This window comes from Limanda limanda, chromosome 2 (assembly GCF_963576545.1).
Source record: "Limanda limanda chromosome 2, fLimLim1.1, whole genome shotgun sequence".
Taxonomy (NCBI): domain Eukaryota; kingdom Metazoa; phylum Chordata; class Actinopteri; order Pleuronectiformes; family Pleuronectidae; genus Limanda; species Limanda limanda.
Window position 1 is genome coordinate 9,503,276 of NC_083637.1, and position 26,310 is coordinate 9,529,585.

At 43.7% G+C, this 26,310-nt stretch overlaps 1 protein-coding gene across 1 annotated transcript in view; it reads left to right on the forward strand.

The window, feature by feature from the left end:
• si:dkeyp-9d4.3 (caskin-1) overlaps positions 1–26,310 on the forward strand; it is a 31,171-nt gene that overhangs the window by 2,448 nt on the left and 2,413 nt on the right. The window contains exons 2-20 of the mRNA XM_061066886.1: positions 4,619–4,670; positions 6,496–6,593; positions 9,761–9,906; positions 10,283–10,378; positions 10,748–10,869; positions 11,130–11,238; positions 12,148–12,256; positions 12,644–12,738; positions 13,161–13,275; positions 15,032–15,130; positions 15,221–15,411; positions 16,275–16,356; positions 17,401–17,468; positions 19,289–19,396; positions 19,913–20,014; positions 20,107–20,245; positions 20,942–21,732; positions 21,810–22,455; positions 23,237–23,867. Of these exons, the coding sequence (XP_060922869.1) occupies positions 4,619–4,670; positions 6,496–6,593; positions 9,761–9,906; positions 10,283–10,378; positions 10,748–10,869; positions 11,130–11,238; positions 12,148–12,256; positions 12,644–12,738; positions 13,161–13,275; positions 15,032–15,130; positions 15,221–15,411; positions 16,275–16,356; positions 17,401–17,468; positions 19,289–19,396; positions 19,913–20,014; positions 20,107–20,245; positions 20,942–21,732; positions 21,810–22,455; positions 23,237–23,867 (3,799 nt within the window). The remainder of the gene's footprint in view (positions 1–4,618; positions 4,671–6,495; positions 6,594–9,760; positions 9,907–10,282; positions 10,379–10,747; positions 10,870–11,129; positions 11,239–12,147; positions 12,257–12,643; positions 12,739–13,160; positions 13,276–15,031; positions 15,131–15,220; positions 15,412–16,274; positions 16,357–17,400; positions 17,469–19,288; positions 19,397–19,912; positions 20,015–20,106; positions 20,246–20,941; positions 21,733–21,809; positions 22,456–23,236; positions 23,868–26,310) is intronic.

Genomic DNA, 26,310 nt, shown 5'->3' on the forward strand with positions numbered 1-26,310 from the left:
CAATAGCGTCGTATCTGCTTTAACTTCTGTGTTAAACAACGCTTGATGAAGGAAAAACACGGCTGTTTGTATTGGTCACTTGTTGTTGGTCACTTGTAATGGTTCACGATATTCAATGCTTTTTGATGCGTTTTTAATATCTGTGAACATGATTTACGTCTGAGTTGCGTCAGGTACATTTTCATCAGATTTTGTACGGCAATGCTGATTAAGAAAACAACAACTCCCATGATCCCAAGCTGCACCACAACATCATCGATCTATAGGTCTTTTGTTGTTGTTTTGATCGAGAAGTTACACATTGTATTATATTATATTACAAGAGTCCATCTGTCCACTTAAAGTCAATCAAGCTGCAACAAATTTCATACGCTCATAAATGTGCAGGATTGTTATCATCAATATCCACGATTTCCCTGGTAAATTGGTGATGATGTATGATCAATGATTAAAGTAAGTGAAACTAAGTTCCATTTGTTCAAATAAACGTAAAAACTTAAGGATTCCTTTAGGCCCATGTTCCGTCCAAACAAACAAACGATCTAATCGAAAGAGGCATAATCAAAACCTCCTCGGTGGAGGTGATAACTCCTGAGTTGCCAGATTCAACATGACATTTCACTAGCACATAAATTCATCACCGAAACCATTAAATTTGAACTTACAAAAGTTGGGAAGTCAATGACAAAGGGCACCATGTTCTTCACTTTCAGACGTGTGTGTAATGGCTCTTTCAAGCTGTCAGCAAAAGTTAATCAGCAGCTTATAAATGTTGAAAAATAATTGATAAATGGTCCGACAACAATCCATCAAATCTGGGAATACGCTGGTAATAGAAGATTTTCCAGAGGGTCAAACAGGAGCTATGGAGGAAAAACACAGGGACTAGCTGGAGCAGGATTTTCCCCACAACCTGGCAACCCAACATGTGTTCTCATTTATGACTTATAACTAATCTATGAAGCATTAATAAACAATATATGATTTTATAAATAAAGCCATCGGTTATTAAATAAGCCAGTTTGCTATCTAATACCATTCTGTCACGTGACTCACATCTGTGTGGCTGCTGAACGTTTCCCTGATATTTTCTGGAAGGGCTTTAATGCGAGAAGCCAAATGTAAGAGTCAGTTCCTTCAGACATTTTCCGGAACTTCTTCTGCCAGTAGTAAAATTTCACACTGAGCCCGTGTGAGAAAACAGCAGGAAGATTCACAGCGGGTGAGTGGGCGTGTTGAAGACGTTTCCTACAGAGACGGATGTATAACTGAAAAGATATATACGTATACAAATACGCCACCGTGAAGATGAGATTCAAGAGCTGTTGGTGATGAGGGTCAATGCCAGGGTCGACCTGCTGTGATCAGAAACACTGTGCTTTCATCGTACGGATTTATACATTATCTCCTGCTGCCTCCCAGGCGCCACCCTCACCTTGTGAATATGTCTGACCTCAGTGACCTGCAGGTAAACTCTGTGGCCAATTCTCCGGATTTCACCCAGACACTTCAAACAGACGCCATTAGAAACCAGTGCCTGTTTAGAGAAAAGAAAGGGACATTCATTCCTAAACCATTTGGTAATGGTTTCCTTATCTTAAGCTCTGTTGAAAGAGAAACTCTTTATCTTGGAGAATGTGTTTTAATCGTAATTGCATCTCTTTTATGTTGCAACCAAGTGAAATGGGCACTAAGTGTTTTATACAATGCTTCAGTCAGAGACGAGCAACAGCCGCCTCAGCTCGTAGTCGGGCCTGGAACGAAATGGAAAGGTATGAAGGTGTCCATCAGATAAATGACATATTCATTACAGTATGTACACTGGTGAGGGATCATCAGCTGCTGCCTGAGTTCTACAGTCACCAGCTTCCAGAAAACGTCCATGACGAAGACAAACATGTCATCTTTCATACTTGTAGTGAGACTCTCCTTTCCAGTTCCCACTTCTGAGTTAACGTCTGTGTAAAACTTTAAAACTTCATAAGGTTCACTGTGAGAAATGAAAAGTCGCAGTCACCACTGACTAGAACATTAACCTTAGCATACCAGCAATTTAATTATTCAATTTTCATTACCACAAACTAATAGAAGCTCAGAAGACTGAATTATATTAAGAATGCTCTCGTCTTAACAACCACACAAAGCACTTTACACCACAAATCACATCGCACTTTATTCAGTCTTACTCAAGAACACTTAGGCCTGCGGAATGGAGGAGCCGGGGATCAGACCTCCGACCTTCTGGTTTGTGTACGACCCGCTCTACCTCAGCCACAGCTTTATAGCTTTCCTTGACAGTTAGCGTACTGTGACCCTGAGTAACTTCAACATATCTGTATTCGTCTGAAAACAGGAGAACATATGGTGCATTTTTTCCAGGCCACAGTTTCCCTGAAACTCTAAATGCAGGTTGACAGGCAAAGTCGGAGGTGATGGGAACTGGACTAAAGAACATGTCTGGTAATGAGAATCCTTGAAAAATCCCCTCTCTCCCCTCCCGTGAGATTTGTGAATCCTGTGTTCCACTCAATGCTGCTTCGTCAGCCAGTAGCTAACAGCCTGTTTTTAATTCTCCCCGATATCAAGTTTGAAAGGTTTCAAATCAAAGGTGAATGATGCGATTTCGTGTGCAAGTCATTTGTAAAACAGATAAAACACGAGGGAAATGGTTTTTCACTGCTAAGTGATTGACAGTCTGTGAGAATGGCACATTTGGGAGTTTCCATGGCAACATGAGCTCAGTTGCAGTATAATGTCTAAAATTATTTTAAAAAATACAAACCCCATCCCATAAACATTATGGTAATGCTTCTAACAACTTGTTTCAGAGGGAGAATCCATGAATCTGAAATTCTAAGCACCACATTCAGGCAGTGATACAATCAGTGCTTCGTATGAATGAAATAAACCCAAGTTTTTAATGTGAAAATCTGTTCTGACATGAATCACTGTGACTCGCCCACCGAAAGAAAGGATGAATCGTCTAAGAGCAGAGTGAGCAGGTTTCTGTCAGTTGCCTCCCTCAGCTCGTATTTCATTAAATATACATATCACGGTTTTGGGTCAGAAGGGGAGCATTATTAAATAATGTCTCACTCCTGCCTTCTCGTAGTAAAAGGAGGATCATCTAAAAGGAAACAGTGGAATAATTGTGGGTGTTGGGTTTTGTGATGTGTGCAGGTTTGGTGTCATGTGGCTCGGTGACAGTCTGATGCTGACACACATATCAGTGCTCACAGATTCATCCGCCGGGGGAGGGACGGATGATTCTTATTTTTTTAATCCAAGACAGATAGGGGGGGAACCTACACGTCCACACGGACACGCACACACGCAGCGGAACCATGTCTGAGTGTAAACAGAAACCAGCTGAACGACCAATCAGCGCACACTCTTTAGCAAATTACAGGGGGAAATTAGAGTGTGAGAGATGGATGAAGGGATGAAGTGTAGAGAGATGCTGCAGAGAGAAAGAGGAGCTTTTCCCCAGATTACAGGACAGCTACAGATTACGGCCGGTGGATTATGAGGGTTTGACCAAAAAAAAAAAACTGGCGGAAGAGAGACAAACAAGCCGGTTTCTCTGGGTCATTTTCTGACTGCGTGTGTTGTAATGTGTTGTTGTGCACGTTCTCCTTCCTGTTGTCTGGCGTCTTCATCTTTGTGACGCTTCAGTCAAAGATCAAGGTTATCACATGCAAACACATGCACGTTTGCATAGTCACAGACAGATATATATATAAACACACAAACGTGGTATAAATATACATATACACAGTGTCGTATGTATGACAGAGATCAATCTGCAACGGTTAATTGATTCATTGATAAACAGAATATGTATCTGAAACTGAACCAATGTTGAAGTGATTTTTATGCACACAAATACTTGGGTTGTCCATGAATTGCTGAATTCAATGGAGAATTTAAATACAGAATGTCTCATTAATAATAATAATTATAATAATCTGTAATTTGAAAAGTCAGTGGTTGACGCAGATGTAAAGAAAAGAGCCAGAAAGTCCACAAGGCCACAAAAAATGCTAAAGCTAACACTTTTATTTCAGTTAGTCGACAAGATTAATACTGTTTGATTATATGCATCTGAAATTCTACTTTAAACTAAATAGTTTCTCGTCAACCTCCTTAATCTCTTAAACATACTGATGAATATTTTAATAAGGGAGCCAAGCAACTGTTAAATCAAACTCATTCATGTTTTTGCTGTTCATGCAGGTTTGTTTACAGGAGTAAATCTCAATTAAGCATCAAATGATTTTCACATTTCTTTATGCAACTCTTATATTTTCTTTGCGGCTGTTATCTCAAATGTTCTTCTCCTGTTGAGTTTCCCAGGAGGATTTTCTTTGTCTCCTTTCACTTGTCACTTCTTCTTGACCTTTTTTTGTTGTTGCGGTGAATAAACGGTTTGAAGGCAGCGGGTTGTTCAGCGCTCACAGGTGTAAAAGCGTAGCTGTCAAGCCCACCTGCAGGAAGTGAAAGTACAAGGACAGAATACATTAATCACTGAATTCTGATGAGGTTTAAATTTGGATTGTAAGCAGTTTAGTGAGTCCCCCTTAATCCTCTCACTCCCTGTTTCCTCTCTCTGTTTCAGAGCTCCTTGGAGCAGCAAAGAGGGTGAATGTCAACATCCAGGATGCAGATGGGTGAGGGAGCACCACATGTTTCATGTTCTCCTGCCATCAATCCACATCCGTTTACTCTCCTCATTATGTGGCTTATTGTTCTTCACTGCATCCTCTTTCAAATCATTCTGTCTGACAGAATTATTGTTTTCACTAATTAGATTACACATGTTTGGAAGGTTATTGCGGTGAGACTGAACACAAGGTCCATTTTAGATTGTATTATTCCTTATGAGGATCTAAGGGCTGCATTATTTAGTAACATGCACATCTAGGAAATTCTACTAAATACGTGATTATAAACCTTTTATTAGGTCCATTCTATTAGCAGTACAATGTGATTTGCAAAGTAATTTAAGTTATATTCATGTTTAACTAGAGCTGGGCAATAAGACATAATCAATAATCATCATAGTATAATTTTCATCAATAACAATATAGCAAAGGTGAAAAATACATCGATATATCAAATTGATCCACCTCAGATTTATAAAATATTGAGACGATTAGGAAGTGTTGTCATGTTTATAAAGTTTAAAATCAAAATGTCCACTAAGGAGCAAAAATCTGTCTTTTAACTATAATGGGACATTTATCTTATGAACCGATATAAACATTTTTATTGTGATATCATTTTTGGCTGCATTGCTCGACCTTGGACGTCTTAGCCCATGTGGTCCGGGCATTTGTGTGTTCGTGACACACTGATTGACATAGCAGCTGGATCCTTAAGCTAATATTGCATTAGACTTGCTCCAATTTCCTCACTATTTCATTTTGTGCAACACGATGTTAAAGGCAGTGGTTCCCAAACTGTATGGTGTCAGAAATGAATCACTGATAAATATATTTTTGTTCTCAGCCTCTAAAAATCCTTTAAATAAAACCTGAGACTGAAAAGAAATGGGTTGGCCGGTGTGATCAGGGGACAGATCACATCCACTGTCGTGCACCTGAGGTGAGATAAGGTCACGAGTGGACTCCAACTCATTTTAAAGGATTACGAGTAAGAGACAGTTTGGGATCCATCGGTGTAGAAAACCCATCTCTCTAACAGAGATGTTAGATTTAATCCACGAGACAAGGAACGTCCCCAAAACTCAGCAAACTCCAATTAATCCAGGAGATTTTTTTTTCCTGCAGCCGAGCCACGTTTTTGATCGTCCATCTGACAGGGCTGAAAGAAATCTCTGTGTACACTCAATAAACCAAATCAACCATATCACAATACACATTATCCGCTGCTTAAACGGCTCTTTGAAACATGAAGCCAGCCGAGGAGCTCAGATCCACGGACTTATTACCTTAGAGCAAAGCCAACATTTCCCAGCTTTTAATTTGCTCAGAACTGTTCCTGCATTAACTCTGAATGGACAACTATGGATTCTGTCTATTTTTAGACTCCATTGGTTGGTTGAGCTATTTTCTGTGTGCACATGCTTGGTTTGCGATGATGCTGCGTTCGGCTCCATCAGATTACAAAGATCATTTTATTATGTTGATTGGAATCAGATAATTGGACCCAACTCTTTGTGTAATGACTGTTGATTCGTTGATTTGACTCCAGGGCCTGGCCCTCAATATACACTAGGGATCCATTAGACACACACACACACACACACACTCACACTCACACACAGAGGCGCGCTGTGAGTACGCTCAGCTCGGGGGTAGAGAGATTGCTTATTAATGGAAGTAGGTCATTTGCCCCCTCCCGTCGCTCAAACAGAGCGGAGGGGCGGAGCTGCTCTATACGCTGAAGATTATTTCAGCAAAGTTATCCACTGGTTTTACACCACATTTATGAATATGTGTATTTTTATGCATAATCTGTGTCTGTGTGAAGGTTGTCGCCGATGCACCATGCTGCTCTGAGCGGCAACAAGGAGCTGATCTCCCTGCTGCTGGAGGCCCAGGCTGCAGTGGATATTAAAGACAATAAAGGTAAAGACACACATTTGTCAGTGTCCTCACAATTCATACAAACAGGCACAAACACACAAGACGGGCTGGAACACAGAGCAATCATAAAAAAACAAATACATCTGGTTTTCCCCTGCGTGACCAATAATACCCTCTTATGTAATAAAAGGTGAGCTTGTTCGGAAATGCAATGAAAACAAATCTGGGTAGTGTACAGTGTTTATGAGAGGTGGCAGATTTGTGTGCACAGAAAACAATAGACAATAGAAGGGGCATTTTTTCGTGGCTGCAGGAAGGAGAGCCAGGTGGAAGTGGAGCAGTCCTGATTTCCCCTTTTCTCACAGGAAAATAAATCCAGTTCCACACTGGCAGAATCCAGAGTAGCAAATCTCAGGGGCAGATGGGAGATGTAATCCCACCAGGATGTGGTGCTGCATCTCTGTAGTCTCCCAGTCAGTCGTGCCCAGTATGTCTCTAAATATAGGTTCACACCTGGCAGGCATCCTGAGCAGCGGGTCCTGTCGTGATGTGGGAACCTCCAATCGTTCCAGTAGCTGACTGAAGGTCGTGGTTGTGCACCAGAAGAACCTCACTGCTGCTGGAATCAACATATCTAGATTAACAAAGGATCAAATGACTGTTCATGAACAGATATTTTTACTATTAATAAGTCTCCATCGGGATGAAAACACAAAACCACTACAAACAAGTATGCCGGGCCAGTAGATGGCGATAAAATGGCCGACATTGTTTGCGGTGCATCATTACACAAAGCAACAATGGGCATGCACAAAGTAAGCTGTGACATGTGTTTCCGAAATATTCAGTTCTACAAACATACAATTTCTGTCAAAATTGAAGATTTAGGGCAATATATCCTCATTTGTGTGGACAGGACCTCAGATTAAACCTAAAAGAAACATAAGACACATGAAAAGAGAAATAAACTGGATTTTAACCTTCTGTTTGACAAAGTGGATGAGAACACAACATTTGGCCTTTTTTTTCAGAGGCCATACTATCCAGGGCTTATTTTCTTACGCATAAGGTTAAAGCCCATATCCCATAATTATTAAATCAAACCAGACAAGTATAGTTAAGTTTAGTTCATGTTTGCAAGTTCAATCTTTAATAAATCTCTTTTTCTTTGGAACTCACCTTTCCCTCCATGCGTTAGAGGTAAAGGCCCAACACTTCCTGTATCAGCAGTGATGTCACTCAGGAGCATCCATGTGGGAGGGGAGGTGCAGCAGATTTAGTTAATCCTTATTTGCTTTATTTTGGTGAATAGGGTTTCAGTCAAGCTGCAAAATGTAAACTTGGGGACATGGGACAGCAGCACAGGCATTTTTATAGAAAAATTTGGCCTTCCTGTTTCCAGAGGAGGCGGGGCTAGCGAGGATGTTATGGTCTGGGTTGGCTCCTGCTGATGGAAGGAGCTATATAATGACACCTGCTCCTGACACCATGACAGTTTACCCCCTTCAAACACAATGCTGGGAAGTAGCTAACAAACACAAAGTCAGCAAGTAGTTTGTTGAATATTTAGAAGCTCTGCAGTCAAATCATTCCCTGGGAGCTGGTAGAGACCAAAACAGAGAAAAAAGTGTGTGAATATTGGGCTTTCGTTCATCAGGTTGACGGAACCACGACCCTTAACCCGAATGCCTCTTCGTATCAGCCGGATGTGTGAACTGGTAAATGTTATTCATATCAAGTGAAAGGTTATAAGCCTCATTATTGTGTTTGAAAGAAACTTGACACATGCGGGGCCAAAACCCGTGCACGTCCTGCAGGCCTGGACCTCTACATTCCCCAAAATTCATAAACAGGAAACTCTGCAAAGGCTCATTATGTAAACTGGGAACACGGTTAAGGGAATTTCCAAAACCAGACGAATCGTTTGAGCTGCGAATATCAAGCTTCTATGGGAAATGCATTAGTTATCAGAGCCAAAATATCTAATAGGACCAGATCATGATCCCATTGCTCTTCGTTAATGTCCACGACCAGTGTTGCCTGCCAAATAAAACACTGATCCTCACATTCCCACGGCACATATGACTCACAATATCTCAACAACTGAAACTTCAGAACTCTAGGATGCAGAGTCTCGGGGAACTTCTCCCTTGTCTGAGCCAATCACCACAACACTTTCTGGAAGCTCTTTTCATTTGCCCTCACATCCTCCTCATACACCCGGACTGGAGCTTCTGCAGCCCCTGCAGCAGCTGCGCCTCTCTCTTCTGCCAGAACCTCTTTTATGAGTCAGGACTTTCTCCTGCCAACCGAGCCTGAGGGGGGGGGGCTTCTTTAGTCAGCTTGACAATGCGGCTCTTCGCTGGTATCAGGACCGGGGGCCTTGGGTGGCCGCCACGAGAAGCACGCTCACTGTTCATTGCAGCCACTGCGACAAAGTGTGTAACGTTTCCTGGTGGATGGTGACGATGCTGCTGTGTGTGATTGTGTTGTTCTCACCTGAGCTTTGCGTCATGTTGCATTTCCCGCCTGGCTCCAGGATTGTGCCATTCAGTCCCCTGCAATGTTCTCTTAGGTATAGTTAAGCCACTTATTGGGGTTTCCTCGAGTTTGCCCTTTCTCTGAAAGCATTTTGTCTTGGACGTCTCGAGAGTATGATGCTTGCAATATGCCCAGGGTCACGAAAGGTCAGGAGCGTGTCAAACACAATAAGACAGCATTTCCAGGAGGGACACTGGGAGTCTGTGCCTAAATCTACTGCTGCAAAAAGACAGACATTCCAAAAACGTCATAACTGACAAATATTGGCATTATCATTTAATCTATTGATTGTTTTCAATTCAACATTTAGTTTATATATTGTGACACAGTCGCAAAAATGAACATCACAACTTCACAGAGACAAGCTTGACGTCCAATGATGTCCAACCCACAGTCCAAAAGTCTAATACTGAAACTGCTGATTCATTTTCTGTAAATGTAATACTAAAGCATATATCTACTTGGGTCTTAAGTCTAAAAGTCTGTTTATACCTCTGTCTATAAGTTTATTTTCAATTTCAAGGGCAACACTTGGAGTTTAATTAGCTCTTCAGCTATAATTGGCTCACCAGAGAAATTAGTAATGAGAACAATGATTGTGTGTGTGTGTGTGTGGGACTTTGTGTGTGTGTGTGTGTGTGTGTGTGTGTGTGTTTGTGTGTGTGTAGGGATGCGTCCTCTGCATTACGCTGCGTGGCAGGGGAAGACTGAACCAATGAAAATGCTGCTGAAATCCGGGTCGTCGGTCAACGGACAGTCAGATGAAGGACAGATCCCTCTCCACCTGTCAGCTCAGCATGGACACTATGATGGGGTAACTGTGTGTGTGTGTGTGTGTGTGTGTGTTTGTGTGTGTGTGTTAGTGTGTGTATGTGTGTGTGTGTGTGTGTGTGTGTGTGTGTGTGTGTGTGTGTGTGTGTGTGTGTGTGTGTGTGTGTGTGTGTGTGTGTGTGTGTCTGTAAACTGTAGGAGTGTATTTTGAGATGTTAAGTGGCCACACAGTGAGGAGTGTTATGTTTGCCTGATGATGCATACACGATTTGTTGCTGTTACAAGTCACAGAATAAAGTGAGAAGTGTGTGTTTGTGTGTGTGTGTGTGTGTGTGTGTGTGTGTGTGTGTGTGTGTGTGTGTGTGTGTGTGTGTGTGTGTGTGTGTGTGTGTGTGTGTGTGTGTGTGTGTGTGTTACAGTCGGAGATGTTGCTGCAACACCAGTCCAACCCGTGTATCTCAGATGCAGCTGGGAAAACACCATTGGACCTCGCCTGTGAATTTGGACGTGTTGGAGTGAGTCGTCATTCTCAGACATTAAAAACATATTTTACTAAAGTACCAGATGATGCGAATATATCTTGAATGCCTATTCCTTAACAATAAGTAAAAACATAAAAAAAGGTTTGATTTCATGAAAATCTTAATTAATAAAATAAAACATATCTATCGATTCAAAAACACAAATAATCTGCAGCCCTAAGACAGAAGCCACAGTATCTGCTGCAACTTTAGCAAATTTGAATTGTAAGGTTTTTAAATCTAACTTTGCTGGAGATCTCATTCAGAAGTGGTTGTTTACTGTGCGTAGTTATTGACCTGTTTATAAAAGTGAGTCCTTGTAGCTGGTGTGTATTTTATCCTGTGTGTCTCTCTGTCATTAAGGTGGTGCAGCTCCTGCTCAGCAGTAACATGTGTGCAGCCATGATAGAGCCGAAACCCTCCGACCCCAACGGAGTGTCACCTCTGCATCTCGCTGCCAAGAACGGACATATTGATGTCATACGGTCTGTAAACTCCGCCCCCTCAGTATGTCAGTCAGTCACATGACCCTCTGACTGCTTGATCTTGTCTAACCTTAACCTCGGGGTCACCACTGTGAATTAAACATCTGTTTCAGTCTGAGGGAGATGAAGGGTTTATTGTTGTAATTCTACAATTTGTTACATAGACTTTTGTTTGTATTTGTTTGTATTATTTTATACATTTGTTTCATGAAAGATTCCATTAGAAAAAACGTTTGAACCGTCATTATTTTGTGCTGCAGGTTGCTGATTCAGGCGGGCATAGATATCAACAGACAGTCCGAGTCTGGCACAGCGCTACATCAGGCTGCCCTCTGTGGGAAGACGGAGGTAGTACGCCTGCTGCTGGATGTAAGTCTGTCTGTCTGTCTGTCTGTCTGTCAGTCTGTCTGTCTGTCTGTCTGTCTGTCTGTCTGTCTGTCTGTCTGTCTGTCTGTCTGTCTGTCTGTCTGTCTGTCTGTCTGTCTGTCTGTCAGTCTGTCTGTCCCTCTCTTTACACATCAGTCTTTCATTGGACTGATCTGTGTGATTCCCTTTTGTCGCAACTTGTTACATGAAGCTGGAGCTGAGAGTCTTCTACCTGTCATGTGATATTTCCACCCAGATCAGTTTTTTTCTTTAGTCTTATTTTGTCATCTTCAGTGGGATAATAAGACTTCTGATGATGAACCCTACGTCTGATCAGGGCCTGTTCTCCATCTTCTCTATCATCCTGGAGTATTTCATGTTGTGAAGTTATTGCTGAGGCGGCACACACAGAAACAAATGTTAGCAGCAGGCAGGTCCACACAGCCAGACTGATAGAGAATCATGGGTGGATTATCAAACAGCTTCCACCAGACCCAGGCTCAGTGCCCTCGGGCCAGAGCCTCTGTGTGAAGTGACTGTTAATATGTCTTACTGTAGAGCTGCACCAAATGGCCATAAAGAGATGCAAAACCACAACAATAAGACAAAGTAATCATCACAAAGGGATGTAAAATTGCTACAAAGGGACACTTTAGAGATACTAAGACACAATAAGGAGTGAAAATGACTGGAAAGAATCAAAGACGGAGCACATAGAGACACAAAACAACCACAAAATGAACAAATAGTTACACACAATCGACATAGAGGGATGCAAAACTACTGCAAGGACACACATAACAACCACAAAGTCCCAAATGGACCAAAAATATCAATGCCACAATTCCTCCAGAGCCCCCGCTCTCATAATTCTGTATTTAGATTTTTCATTTCTCCTCCACCTCCATCCAGAGCGGCATCAGTGCCGGAGTGAGAAACACTCTGAGTCAAACGGCGCTGGACATCGTGAACCAGTTCACCACCACACAGGCCAGCCGAGAGATCAAGCAACTACTGAGAGGTGGGTACACAAATGCATACACACACAATCACACACAATCAGACATATTGAGTGAATATTTATATATAATATAATATATAAAAGTGCTTTGTGCTGAGTGTATTACATTTCCACTCTTGATGCATAGATGCAAATAGTGAATACACCTAGAATAATGTTGAGGTAGAAGTTTTCACAAGTGATTTGTATTTATACACAAAATACGCCTATTAGAAATACTGCTGATGCTGAAGTATCGATCTTCACACCTCTTCTCCCCCATTCCTCTTCTTATTCATCGCCTCATTTCTGCTCTGCCACACTGAAAACCTCTGCTGTGCTCCTGTCCAACACTTTTAACCTCATTCATCTGAGCTGCTCGCTCTGACTTCGCTTCTTATCTCGTAGATGCTTCAGCTGCGATGCAAGTGCGAGCGCTGAAGGATTACTGCAACAACTACGACCTAACCAGCCTCAACATTAAAGCCGGGGATATTATCACGGTACATATGATACATTTCTGAACCTGTTCTCTGTTCGCGCAGAAATAATTCATTCTAGTTAACTGTAGATGTACTTAGATTTAGTACCTTTTTTAACATTGTCGTTAACTGTAGTTTTTTACTAAAGTCTTAAAGGGGTAGTTCACTGAAAAACGAAAGTTCACTCATTACCTACTCAACACTGTGCTGATGGAGGTTGAAGTGTTTGAGTCCACAAAACACTTCTGGAGTCTCAGAGAGTTGCAGCCAAATCCAATTGAATTGAAGTGACTGGGACAACTTCTTCAGATGTGATAAAACAATCTAGGCTACTATCAACTCAGAAAGGACTTCACACGATCCCAGCAGTGCTAGTGGAGCCTGATCCAGATAATTGTGTGCAGCTCACACTCTTTGTGATGTGTGTTTGTGTTGCCCGGCAGGTTCTGGAGCAGCACGCTGACGGGCGGTGGAAGGGCTGCATCCACGACAACCGCACGGGAAACGACCGCGTGGGCTACTTTCCCTCCAACATGGTGGAAGTCATCAAGAGGGCAGGTGACCACCCACATCACAGCTGTGTGTGTTTGTGTGCGGGTGGGAGGTTGCGTGAGTGTGTGTGCGCTTTCGCATGTGTGTGAGTTCAGCAGCTGTAGCTATAGCCGATCATTAGTCGTAGATAGCTGCAGCATCATCGCCCCCCCCCCCCACCCCCCTAAGTCCGCCCATCTGTTTTCCCAACCTGTCAATCATCTCCATTGATCAGATTCTTCCCCCTATTGGCTGTTGACCCTCCTCCCCCCCCTCTGTCACCCCCTCCCTTATAGATCTATCCTGCCTGCTCCACTAGATTGTGATGCTTTTTTCAATATTGTTTGTTTTATTGCCGTAATGATATTATATTTTAATTTATAGAGATATATTCCCTGTGGATATATGGATGGATTCTTTTTTTTTCATATTTTGATTTCAATCAGTTATTATTTATTTAATTTGATTATTTATCTGATTAGATTTGTTTTGTTTCAAGTTGACTGATCAGTTGTTGTTGTTGTTGTTGTTGTTTTGCACCTCCCTCCTCCGGGCTTATGTCCAGGCCACTCCCCCTCCCTGCAGTGCCACACCCTCCTGCTCCGCAGGCCCAACCCCTGTCCCATTGCCTCGGTCAACGGGCACTCATACCCCCCCACCAAGGTCCTCCCCTTGCATCTGCCCTCCCCTCCCACCCCTCACTCCAACACACAGTCCCCCCCTCGGTTCTCCTCCTTCGGGTACGTTCCTCTTCCCATCTCTCCTCCTTCTCTGTCCTCTCCTCAACTGTCCATTCCTCCTCCTCCTCCTCCTCCTCTTCCTCCTCCTCTCTCCACTTCTCAGGAGCAGCAGAGTCAGACAGGTACATACTGTAGTAGCACTCTGAATCACAGATAAGCATCCTTTCTACACTGTTTCACCAGACCACATATAGAATATATTAACTCTATTACATCTGTATGTTCCAGAACTTCACTGCACACGTAGATATACATATTTATTTATTTAATTTAATATATAACATAAAAAAGGGCAATCTGTATAGTTCTGTATTTAAGGATCAGTTCACTAAAGGCATTTTCCCACTCAGTCATTGTGGTGCAGATAAATTTCCACTTGCAATTTATTTCATTGGGAACTATTTTCCACCAGGGTTTTTTTTCATTTACCAAAGTATAATTCTGTTTGCTTTCATTTTTTAAAATTATATGTCTTGACGGATATTTCCCTGAAATAAATCCTATTAGCCGGCTATTGTTATAGCAAAGCTTTATTGCAATTTGTGTGAACCGACTTTTTAAACTCAAATACTCAAATTAAAGGCACGGTTCACATATTGAGAAGCATTTTTCTTACCACTTTATTCCTATTTTTCTAAAATTTTGCCTGATGAACCGTATAGATGATGTTTCAAAAACAGTTAAGGTGTTTTGAGAACAGACTTTGTTAGTGTTGTGCAAGCAAATGAAAATGAACCTGCCTCAAGTCTTAAAATTATAAGCACTAAGAGGTGTTACAACCTTGTTTGAGTAATGTGTTCATGACAGCACAGGTGAGTGAGTGTATCTTTGTGAGCCTGTTTGCTTGATGGTGTTTATTTAAGTGTTAAACACATTTCTACAGGAAATTTCAATGCACATATCATCTAATAAGTTAATTAGTCACTGCGTTTTGGGGTTTTAAGAACGTCCTGGAAAAATAGATGTAACAAATTGTCAGGCCATAACAAATCGTGTGTGTATGTGTGTGTGTGTATGTGTATGTGTGTGTGTGTGTGTGACAGGTTCACGGACTGCAGAGCCGAGTCCTCAAGGTTCTCCAACCCTGGGACACCAGAGCAGCACCAATGAGGATATCTGGGTGCTGCGTAGACCTCTGGCAGGTAAAACTGTTTATTCCTCATTATGTGGGTTAGAATGTGAAACTGCATATTTGAGGAACGATGCTGAAGTGTGTGTGTCTGCGTCTGGAGGTGGCGAGCGCAGTGGCAGCGTGGGCAGTCTCGGCAGCATCCGGTCATCAACCAGCTTGCAGAGCTCTGGAAACACACACGTTCTCACCACTCCTGCACCGAGTCCACATCCCTGCACCCAGTCGACAACAGGAGTCAACACACACGGCCTTAACGCTCCGGGCCTGCACGCACAGGCTGAGGGCGTAAAGGTAAGAGAGGCCTCGTGTATTCATCTCTATGCATAGACGTGCACCTCAGGCTGCTACTGGAATTGTACAAAACGTCAACCACATCGTTTCTAGGAAACAACAAAAAGAACAAACACAAGCTCTAAGATAACCACAACTCTGTTTCCTGCTTGGTTTGTTTTTTTCCGTTGGAGGGATCAGAATCTCTTTCTGTTCCGCAGGAGACCAGCTGCAGGAAGGCTGTGGTTACACATTTGAAAAACAAATGAACATCACACACTTGCCAGCTCGGGTCAAAATAGTGAAGTGATAGAAAACACGGTTCGTTCTGTGCATTGTTGATTTCAGGTTTTCTTCGATTGTCTTGTGTTGTTTCACTTTATAATCTATGAAATCAGGCCCCCTGCAGGTCTGATGTCTTTAGGGCATTCTAAATTTAGTTTTATGCCTCAATATAACTGTTCCATGTGTGTGTCGTGGCACCCAGGAGAGCACGGCCCCTTAAATCCAATCGAGCTGCACCAAATCGCTCACACTCAGATAGCAGTTCCCTAAATATATCTGGATCTTGGGTCATATTCAGGACGTTTCCTACAATTTAATTTGATTTCTCAGAGAACAATCCAGTGAAATTAAATGTGTTTTCACAAGGGGACTCTTGGGCCTGGGTGGAGGTATTTCCGCGATGCCAGTTTTAGTAAATTGCAGGAGCTGCCACAGGAAGAGAGTCACCAGCCAGAGTCTGTCTGTTACATGTGCACTCAGCTGAGTCACAGAGCACTTCTGGGTTTCGAGTGATTAGGCTTGAGTGTGCGTTTGTGCGTGTACCCTGGTGTATTTAAGTGTGTGTATGAGCGTATTTTTGTGTGTTGTCGTGTTCCCAGCTCCTGGCCACTGTGCTTGCCCAGTCGGTTAAAGCCAAGGAGCATCTCCTGGAGCAGTCGCAGTCTGTTGAGCAGTCAGCGAGTAAGCGCACACACACACACACACACACACACACACACACACACACACACAGACACACACACACGCACACACACACACACACCACAGAGAGGCAATGTCTTTATTTAAAGGGACATTTTTTACTGGAGTTAAAGGTTTGCTCTGCTGCTGACTGATCGAATAAAGCAGTGATACAACAGTAACTCTAAACAGCCAGGGACAGGTCGCACTTGCTTGGGACGTGTTATGTTATGTTCTCAAACAAATGAATTTGTATGTTTTCGCAGCAAAGACTTTCTTATAATAAGCAGAATAAAAGTGGAGTAATTAGTCTAAACACACACAGCAACAAAAATCGACATAATTCAGTGTGACATCCAACAAAGAAAAAGGTGAAGAGGATGGTATTAACAGGGGGGGACATTGGCCTTAGAATGAAAAGCACTCAACATACCCTTATTGTATTGTATTGTGTTGTGTCAGGTTTGACTTGTAACTCTAAATTCTCACAAGGTAATAAGAAGTTTAAATTACTGCAAGTAGCTGAAATCAAGGCCTAAAAAAGGTCATACAGTTATAAGGTGTCCATAAAACACAGAGTTTCAATGTATTTATATCCGAATAAAGTTTATTGTATGGACGATTATAAGGTGTTGCTGTTTGGGTTTTGTTGATTTTACTTATCTCATTTTTAAAATAAAATAATTTTAAAGCACCGTCATGAGCATATTTTAATCTGCTGTAATCTGCTGCTGTCTAATCTGTCTAAGTGACATGTTGGGAAACAGCTAGCAAAGCTTTAAAGCTGTTTCCAAATTGTTATGAAAGATTTAATCAGCAAGACAACACCATTTCTAGGCTTTGCAGCATTTTAAGAAGCAAAAGATTATGGACAATCACATGTTGCTGCCTAGTTCTTACTGAGGGCTGAACGTCGAAAATAAGAAGATATAAGATTTGAAGTGGAACAAGTGAATCATCTAAATTGTCCTATACTAAGAAATATAACATATGTCACTGTTTTCTTCTCGTCTTTCTTCCTTTGTCTCCTCTTTTCACTTCAAGGCGCTTCCAGCTGCACAGTTCTTGAACAGCGGTCGTTTGAGCGGAAGGCCGAGGAGGATGATGGGAAAGTGAGTTTTTGGATGGCAGATTGGTTTCCTCTGTGGACTCCTCTCGCTGTTGCTTCTGTTTCCTCTCAACCAGCCCTTTGGGTTGAGAGCAGCACATCTACACGGGTGGGGTTCAGGCAGTGGGAGGGGCTTCTCCTGCACCTGAACAGACGACACCCTGACGATGGAGCATGAAAAAGTGTGTCGCCATGGAGACAGGCAGAGCGACAGACACGAGTCCATTGCTGTCTTGCCTTCTGTCTCCTCACCCCCCCACCCCCCCACCCCCCTTGCCCTCACACCAAACTGAGACACCCCCATGCGGCCGCTCTGCTCTCGAACCTGCCAGCAGCACCGTGTGTCCTGTGAAGCTGAGGCTTAAACTCTGTCTGTTGTGTGTACGGGAATCAAGTATTTACGGGTTGCCAGGCAACAGCAGGGTTACGATATGGAAGCAAAAGCAGTTCTTAGTCGGTCGTCATCGTTTCCATTCAACACTCTCTGACAGTCATTCACAACTAGAAATGTAGTCAGAGATTCTACAACCACGCTGGGTCTTGTCTTTAATATCAAATATGTGACACTTTGTTAAGTATCAAAAGTCTGAACTCGTAAACACAGTTGACAAAATGATCTAGAAAGCAGGAAACTCAAATAATACACCACCACACATATGCCAACAAAATGATATATATATATATCATGATCAATTTTACAGTGGCCTTACCAATGTATTTTTATTATTCAATGTATTCATCCTTCTCATTTCTTAAATCAAGATGTGGGAAAAATACAAATATGTTTCCATTTCATTAGATAATTCTTTCGTCTGTTGTGATACTTAAACATTTGAACAGTGTTGCCCATATTGATTATTGAAGGCAGAATGCAGCGAAGGTGTAGCGTCATTTCTAGTTTGCAATCATCATGAGATCTTCCACTCTGTGGTTTCAACCTCCACTACACAAGATACAGGTCAATGGATGTTTATCTGCGGTGTTCAAATCAGTGAGAAAATAATTTCCTTCCATAAACTGAAGCCTCAGGCGTCACAACCCCTGCTGTGAACACTTCACTTTAGTTTTACCGTCAGTATTAAGCTGTTGAATACAAGTGAAACAGTCCAGATAATAGGATGATAGAGAACACAAGTTGGCTCATATCAGATTTTCACTCCCCGGCTCCTTCTGTCCACATGTAAAAGTGTCAGATTGACTGCTATATATATACATTGGATATATATTATCAACCGAAGAAATATAATATTTGTTATATCGCTTCTACAGATTTTCAAATAGAATGTTGGAAATGCTTTGAGCACCTTGGATGAAACTCCATTAACCTCCAGTCTCAGTGGTAGAGATCTCAAAGCTTCTGCAAATAAATCTGCATGGCTGCTTATCACTGGGATAAATGGGGCCATGATTTATTGTCACTTGATTATTTATTTTATTCTCCAGTATGTGTCTTGCTATTTATACAAATATTTAGTATTCCTTCCGGTGTAGTGGCAGTCTGAGCATTAATCAAGGCAGTATCTGTCTTTGAATTTATGTCTGTCGGCATTGTGCAGTATTACAGTTTCATTTTCCCGTAAGTAAAAGACGAGCTGGATCTCTGTTAATCTATTATTCTACTATGTGTAAACACTTTCTAGATTTTGTTGTAGAACAGGGTTAAACTCTGGCATGACTGCAGATGCTTCCCTGCTGTTTTTCTAGACAGTTTGCACTCCGGCTGCTGCACTGGGTTCTAGAGCAGGTGTGTGTGTTCTGGGCTCTAGAAGAACCTCGTGGGCTCTTCTAGGAGCCGGCAGTACCGTTCTGTGTTCTGTGTTCTAGAAGCAGGCAGTAGTGGCGTGGCTGGGTGAGTTTCAGCTGCAGTTCTACACCACCCACTTCCTCACCGCGGGATACGATCTAGACACCGTTAGCCGCATGACCCCCGAGGTAAGGTCATGACCCCTGACCCCCTCACGCCCCGCCCCCTTGTCTGTCAAGGCTCCGCCCAGCTCAAATCAGCTCCCCACTGACCTGGATGATGTCATCATGATCCCTCCTGTCTCTGTCACCTGACCCCCCCGGTGTGAGTCCTGAGCCTCAACCAGTCACTTCTCATTCTCCGTCTGCTTCATTTACATACCTGTGTTCACTCATGGCCACGTGTTCCAGCCCGTGCTGTAAACGTTACTCTGTGTTTGTCCTTGAGTGTGTTTCCTGTGCCTGTGTGCATGTATATGTGTATATGTGTGTGTGTCTATGTGTACTGAAGCAGACACAGTGGTAGGACGTGAACCCCCCTCAGGGTGGGGGGGGACACCTCAAAGCTAAACTATTCCTGAAGGCAGATCACGCACAGCTCACGTACAAATGTCAAACGGCGGCATAAAATGGTTTACATAAAAAATAACACCTACTGTTGCTGTGTTGACCTTCCGATGGGACTAAATGTGCTCTGCGTTGAAGGACCTGACGGGGATCGGGGTCATGAAGCCCGGACATCGGAAAAAGTTAACGTCAGAGATCAGCAAGCTGCCGTCTACGGACTGGCTGCCGGACCACAAGCCTGTAAGACTCGATTCTGTTCTGTATTTTGTGGGCTTTTTTACATTGTGTGCTCATTTTTTGTGTTTCACTGTTTGTGTGATTTGTTTTTTTAGGCCAATCTGGCAGAGTGGCTGTCTCAGCTGGGTCTCAGTCAGTACTACCAGGTTCTGGTGCAGAATGGGTATGAAAACACTGACTTCATCTCTGACATCAGCCTCGAAGATCTGCAGGAGATCGGCATCACTAAGCTCGGTGAGTCACAGATAACAAAGCAGCCGGAGGAAATGAGCTTCTGATGTTTTTCAAGCAGAGTCGTCAAAACTCACGAGTTGTGGATCAGGTAGCGGGTTGTCCACTGACCAGAAGGTTGTTGGTTTGATTCCCGGGTCGTCTAGTCTGCAGCCTGAATTGCCCCTAAAGGCCGACTTTTAGTTCAAGATTCAAGATTCAAGATTTTTATTGTCAAATGCATAGAGATAACATGAAGCAGTCACTGGCAATGAAATACTTGAGTCACAGGCTCTCTTTAAGCAATGCTCAAGTAATTACAATCAAAAAAATTTAATAGAAATAGTATAAAATAGAATATCAAAAATTTAAAATATAAAATAAAATATATGTATGTAAATATATATCTTTACAGATGAAGACAAAAATAAAACAACAATCGTGCAATTTGTGCAGTAGCGCAAATATTCAAATATGCCACGGTGAAGTACTTTGAGTAGTCTGGACTAGAAAAGAACTCTATAAACACAGTCAATGCGATTTACCCAACATTCTGTGCTTCACAAACCACCAGAATTAAAATGCCCTGTTTGTTGTCTCAATTTATTTAGTGTATGTTGATAGTAAGGGATTTGCCATCAACCAAATACAACTTTTATAGAAGGTGTAAATATTGTTAACTCCCTGCGTTCTTCTCCTCCACACCACTGCCCCCCTCAGGCCACCAGAAGAAGCTGATGTTGGGAGTGAGTCGACTGAAGGAGCTGCAGAGAGGAGAAAGTGGTTCTGATCCTCCTCAGAGTCCGTCCACGCCTCCGTCCAGCCCGGGTGGCAGCGGCAGCTCAGAGCCAGGGAGGGAGGCCAGGAAGCAGAGGGACGGGGCCCCCAGCCCACTGGCCAAACCTCGTCCAGGTCTCAAGCAAGCACAGACCCCTCCCCAAACCCCACCACAGACCCCACAACACGCCCGACCCCAGCAGGCCTCCCCGAGGGCTCGGCCACGCCCCTCCACCCAGGTGGCCGGGGTCGATTCTTCAGTGCCGCTGCTTCGGCTGCCCAGCGAGGAGGAGGAGCGCCGGAGAACTCACAGTCTCATTGGCTCAGAATCAGACTCTAGATACGCCACCGTGTGCCGCAGCAGCTCCGCACGTACTGCTGCCTCCAATGATGTCACGGTCAACCGCAGCCAATCATCTGTCACCCTCCGCCCCCGTCGGAAAGGTCGGCCCCCGACGCCACCTAAACGCTCCTGTTCCTCCATTACCGGGGTTGACGGGGAAGGGGAGGGGCAGGGGGAGGGGCTGCTGGGGCTGCCAACCTATCGAGAGCGGCGGGCCAGTGACTGCGGCGGCCTGGGATCAGCTTTAAGAGCTCAGGAGTCAGGAGGCCTGGAGAGGTCAGAGGGGGCTTCGGGGAGTGTACGCAGCCTGGCTGCCATGCTGGAGACCTCCATGGTGGGCGGAGCCAAAACCCTGCCGAAGAATCTGGGAAGCAGCACCAGTTACCTGCAGGTGGGTGTCAGGGACTGAGAAGTGTTTATGATCTTTTTACTGGAAATATTAATGTGTAACGATCGTGTGATCCTCAGGTGAGTCCGCCTGTGCTCCGTCGCCAGGCGCACGCAGGAGGCCTCGGATCGGAGGAGGACGATGCCCTAAGTCGCCGCAGGACAATCTGCGTACCAGAGGGTATCCCTGGTGATGAAGCTGACCTGTTACCACGGCAACCAGCCCAGCCGCGTCCAGAGCCCAGGCGCCGCTCCACCGTGGTCTCCTCGGCATCAGAGATCACAGACGGCACGGTGACGCTCCGTAGGAAGCCGCATCCCCCGGCAACAGACTCTAAAGCGCCAGCATCAGAGGTTACCATGGCAACCGGGTCAGAAACCATACGCAGGAGACCACGCAAGTCCGAGCATAAGGAAAATGCCGTTAAAAGCAATAACCAATCGGACGCTCCGAGCAGTCAGGTTGATGGTAGCCGAAAAAATGGAGGCGAGGTGCAGCAGAACGGCGGCGTGGTCCTGAGGCAGCGGCCCGCGTCTCAGGTCTCTGATAGGACGGAGCCCAACAGTGAGAGCTGTGAGTGGATGGAAGCCAGGAAGTCTCTAAAGCCAGCGGTCTCCCCCAAACCATCCACAGTCGCACTGAGAAAGACACAAGCTGAACCGCCAACACCCACACGCAGAGTCCCCATCCCCGGGCCAGACCACGCTGAGAAGGCACAGAGCCCTGGTGAGACACACACACACTCACATACACACACACACACACTCACACACATACACACGCACACACACACACAAAACTCTTATTTAGTCATTGAGTCTATGTGGGACAGAGCAGATGCTTCTTTTCATCAAGAATTTTTAATTATTCACTGAGAAATTGGTGAAAAGGTTATAAAATTTCCAAAAAACATGATGAATTCCAGGATCCGACACCAAATTTTTATGAAGTCTTTCTTGGCACATGTCCCATCATCCTATCAAGTTTCATGGAAATTAGTCCAGTGGTTTTTGCGTAATCCTTCCGACAAAAATCAAATAGACGGGGGAGAAATCGTCAGTTATTTTGCAGAGGTAACAATGAAGTGAGAGCACTGCTTTGTTGCTGAAATACACAAGTGCAGTACTAAAATACACAAAGTACTGGTGCAGTGCCCGTTTTAATCCTGCCCGTTTGGAATGGGCTGTTTTATTTGGCCGGTGAGACGCTGGTTGCAGCTTTTCTTTCTGAAATGGTAAAAGTGACCTGCAGCGGCTGCAGTTTACAAAATTCTGAATATTGAACATATTGTGTTTCCAAATCGCACCAAATTTGACACTGCACCTCCTCCGGCCCTTAACAATGCACAAGCCAAGTGTGAGGCTGGTAAGATGAACACTTCTTGAGATGTAAGTTACAGACAGGGATTTATGGAATTGTTAGAAAGATAGAAAGAAGTCTAAGCTGCTACTTAGAACAGGGTTATGTGAAATATCTAACAGCACCATCTCTCTGCCTCTCTGACCAGAGCCGAAGCGAGTTCCTCCTCCTGTTTCTCCAAAACCCCGCGGCCCCCCCACAGCACCCAAACCAGGCAAAGCAATAGTAGCCTCGGCGACCATGAGCCCGGGCTCTGCGGCCACCAGCCCCACCCCGGCCCCCAAAACCTCCTCTCCGCTCTCCGCTGCTCCGCTTCCAGCTCCCGACACCCCCTCCGGCTCATCCCTCACTCCAGGCCTCCCTCTCACATCCCCCTCTCCGGCCCAGAGTCCCTCCACCCCGTCACCACACCCCGTCAAACCTCCGCGCTCCTCCATCGCCGGGCTCTCCATCGACTTGATGGGAGTACAGGAGGAGGAGGAGAGGAAGAGGGAAGAGGAGAGGAGGAGGGAGGAGGAAGAGCGGAGCAGAGAGAGGGAGCTAAAGAGGTACAAAGAGCAGGAGGAGGAGAGGAAGAGAGCAGAGGAAGAGAGGCAGAGGGAGGTGGAGGAGACGCCCTCGAGGGAAGAAGGAGAGAGAGAGGAGGTGGAGAATCAAGCGGAGGGAGCGGAGCAGGAGGAGGAGGGGGCTCAGCATCGTATGGAGGAGACCAGCGCCTCCTTGGCTGCAGCTCTTCAGGCTGTGGAGCATCAAATCAAAGAGGAGGATGAACAAGATGAGTGAGTATTTATAAAGTTAATCATCATATTTTGCGATGGAATGTAGCATTTATATCCTACAACAATCTCCTGGGGGAACTTCCTGGCATCCAAGCTGATGATGAGAGGTTCAGAAGCATAAATTAACTCTTTCCTCAGATTGTGGAGCCGCAAAGAGAGAAGATTAATTTTAGACATTCAGTTTTATGGATGCATTTGTCCTGAGACATTCTACGAAGCAGGATTTTTTAGGTTAGCGAGGTAACTTCAGGTTTAATCCCAGGTTTACAGGGCTACAAAGCTGGTTCAGTTCTCACATCACCAAGAACATTCCAACTACTGACCAATCAAATCACTGAACAGCCAGTCGTCAATCTACAGGATCCTCGCAGGGACAAAAAAGTTGACGAATATTTCAAATGATTAAGAGCAAAATATGTTTTTTTTATAGATGAGTCAAATGGTTTTGATCTCCTAAACTTTCCATGTGTGCATTCTGGTTTCAAAATAAAGTTCATCACAGTGAATAAAAACCTTGTAACTACTATCGCTTAAGTTTTGAAAAGAGATTATTTCCTTCTCAAAAGACTTGCTGACAACTTTGAAGTTTTTAATCTCTTCTTCTGTCTTCTATTTTAAGAGAAGAGAAGATTAACTTTACTGTTCTGAGGGAAATTTATTTTGCCAATAAACTTCATCTTCTGCTAAAAAAAACATAATATACAGCACATGCACGTTTCTCTTCCATATATACACGCAGCAAATCCACACTTATATCACCACAACCAAATCGTTACACATGTGGTTTTAAGTAAGTCTTAGAGTTTCCATCCTGTATTTATTTTCTCTAAATCAAATATTTAGCGAAAAACAGTTTTTTTAGTCAAACTTTTAAAACAGAAAAAAGTCAGTTTTCAGTCACATTTTCAAAAGCCTGTGTAGTATTCTCATCATATTTTAAACCACAGATTGTAAATAAAGATGGACGGCACGACAGCTCCTTAAAAGTGACACCAAAGCATCTTGATCGCCACCTGGTGGCTGGCTGCGGTATATATCATAAACCCCATCATGACCTGTAACAAAAAATTCAAATTACACATCAAATAGAAGTTTCACAAAGATGTTAATGGTTCTTATAACACTGATATTTGTTCAACTGTGTGTCTGGTGAGTTTGCACGAGTGACAGCTGATTGGCTCGAGGATGTATGTCAGTGCTTGGATTCCTCCGCTCCACACCGCAATCACCACCGTGCAGACGCTGGCTCCAAATGGCCCAAGATTCCAATGTTCATAGGAATAATTTGGCATCATTTCTGGATAGTGGGAGGAGGTGGACACGTCTATTTTTACATCTCCCAAGAAACGTTAATCACTGGCTGTGCGGCCGGCTGGCGTTCACTCCGTTTCACTGTTGCCAAAGTTTTCTGTCTCCACAGCTGGAGGAACATTTGGACTTCTGGGTCAGTGGTGCAGTGTTTCGTCCTCATTTGCAGCAATAAACTGGTTTAAATTAACCACAGCTCTCACACGTGCCTCTGGCTGGCACCTTTACCATAGCAACGGTTGCTAAGGCTGACGTGCACTGTGGTATTCTGGGCCTAATTCCTCACCCCTAACAAACAGGGTGGAATATATATGAATATATCTCACCTTAAAGTTAGTCACAGTTTTAAATCCGTCTAAATCTTTGATAACCGTGGTAACAGCAGCTACATTGAATTTCATGCAGCAGCTTCACAATAAAAGTCCCCCTGTGTTTCTGCCAGTAATCATTTTGATGATAAGCAGCAGAAGGAAATGTTCAGTTTGCATAAACAGAGACTTAATGCAGCGGCGACGAGGTGTAAAGAGAGAGAACAGGAGGCACTCAAGCTGTTTGATATCAGACTGAACACTAATGTGTGAAAAGGCCAGACTGTGTCACTGCCAATAAAAATACTCTCTGCAGAGATAATTACTGGATGTAAATACTTTTAATGTAGTGCTGCCAATGAATGGGTTTTGATTTCAGGATAAGAATGTTTAAAATGAATGTGTTAGTCCCGGTGATGAATCTACAGAGGATTATTCAAAGTGAGTCTCAGCTCATTGTTCAGCTATTAATCAGTTTTACCGTTTTGGATCACGATGATTCACGCAGCTGTTCCAGAAGCCACTAAAAAAAATAACTGCTAGGCACCAAGCAGCCTCCACACAGAGTTAGCAACACACCGGTGAACCGGGGGGGGGGGGGGGGGGGGGGGCTTAGAGCAGCTGAAGACCCAGATGTTTCTCTCAGGAGTTCGTGGAGATGAACTCTAGAAACACGACATCAATGAGCACGTTGCTTTTGTAAATACTGGGTGTGTAAATCAGTAATTGTTTGTCATGGTGGAAGAAGAACTCTGATTGGTTTCCTAAATAAACATAGTTTTACCACATTGTATAAATACTCAAGTAAAAGTCATGTTGTGTATAAA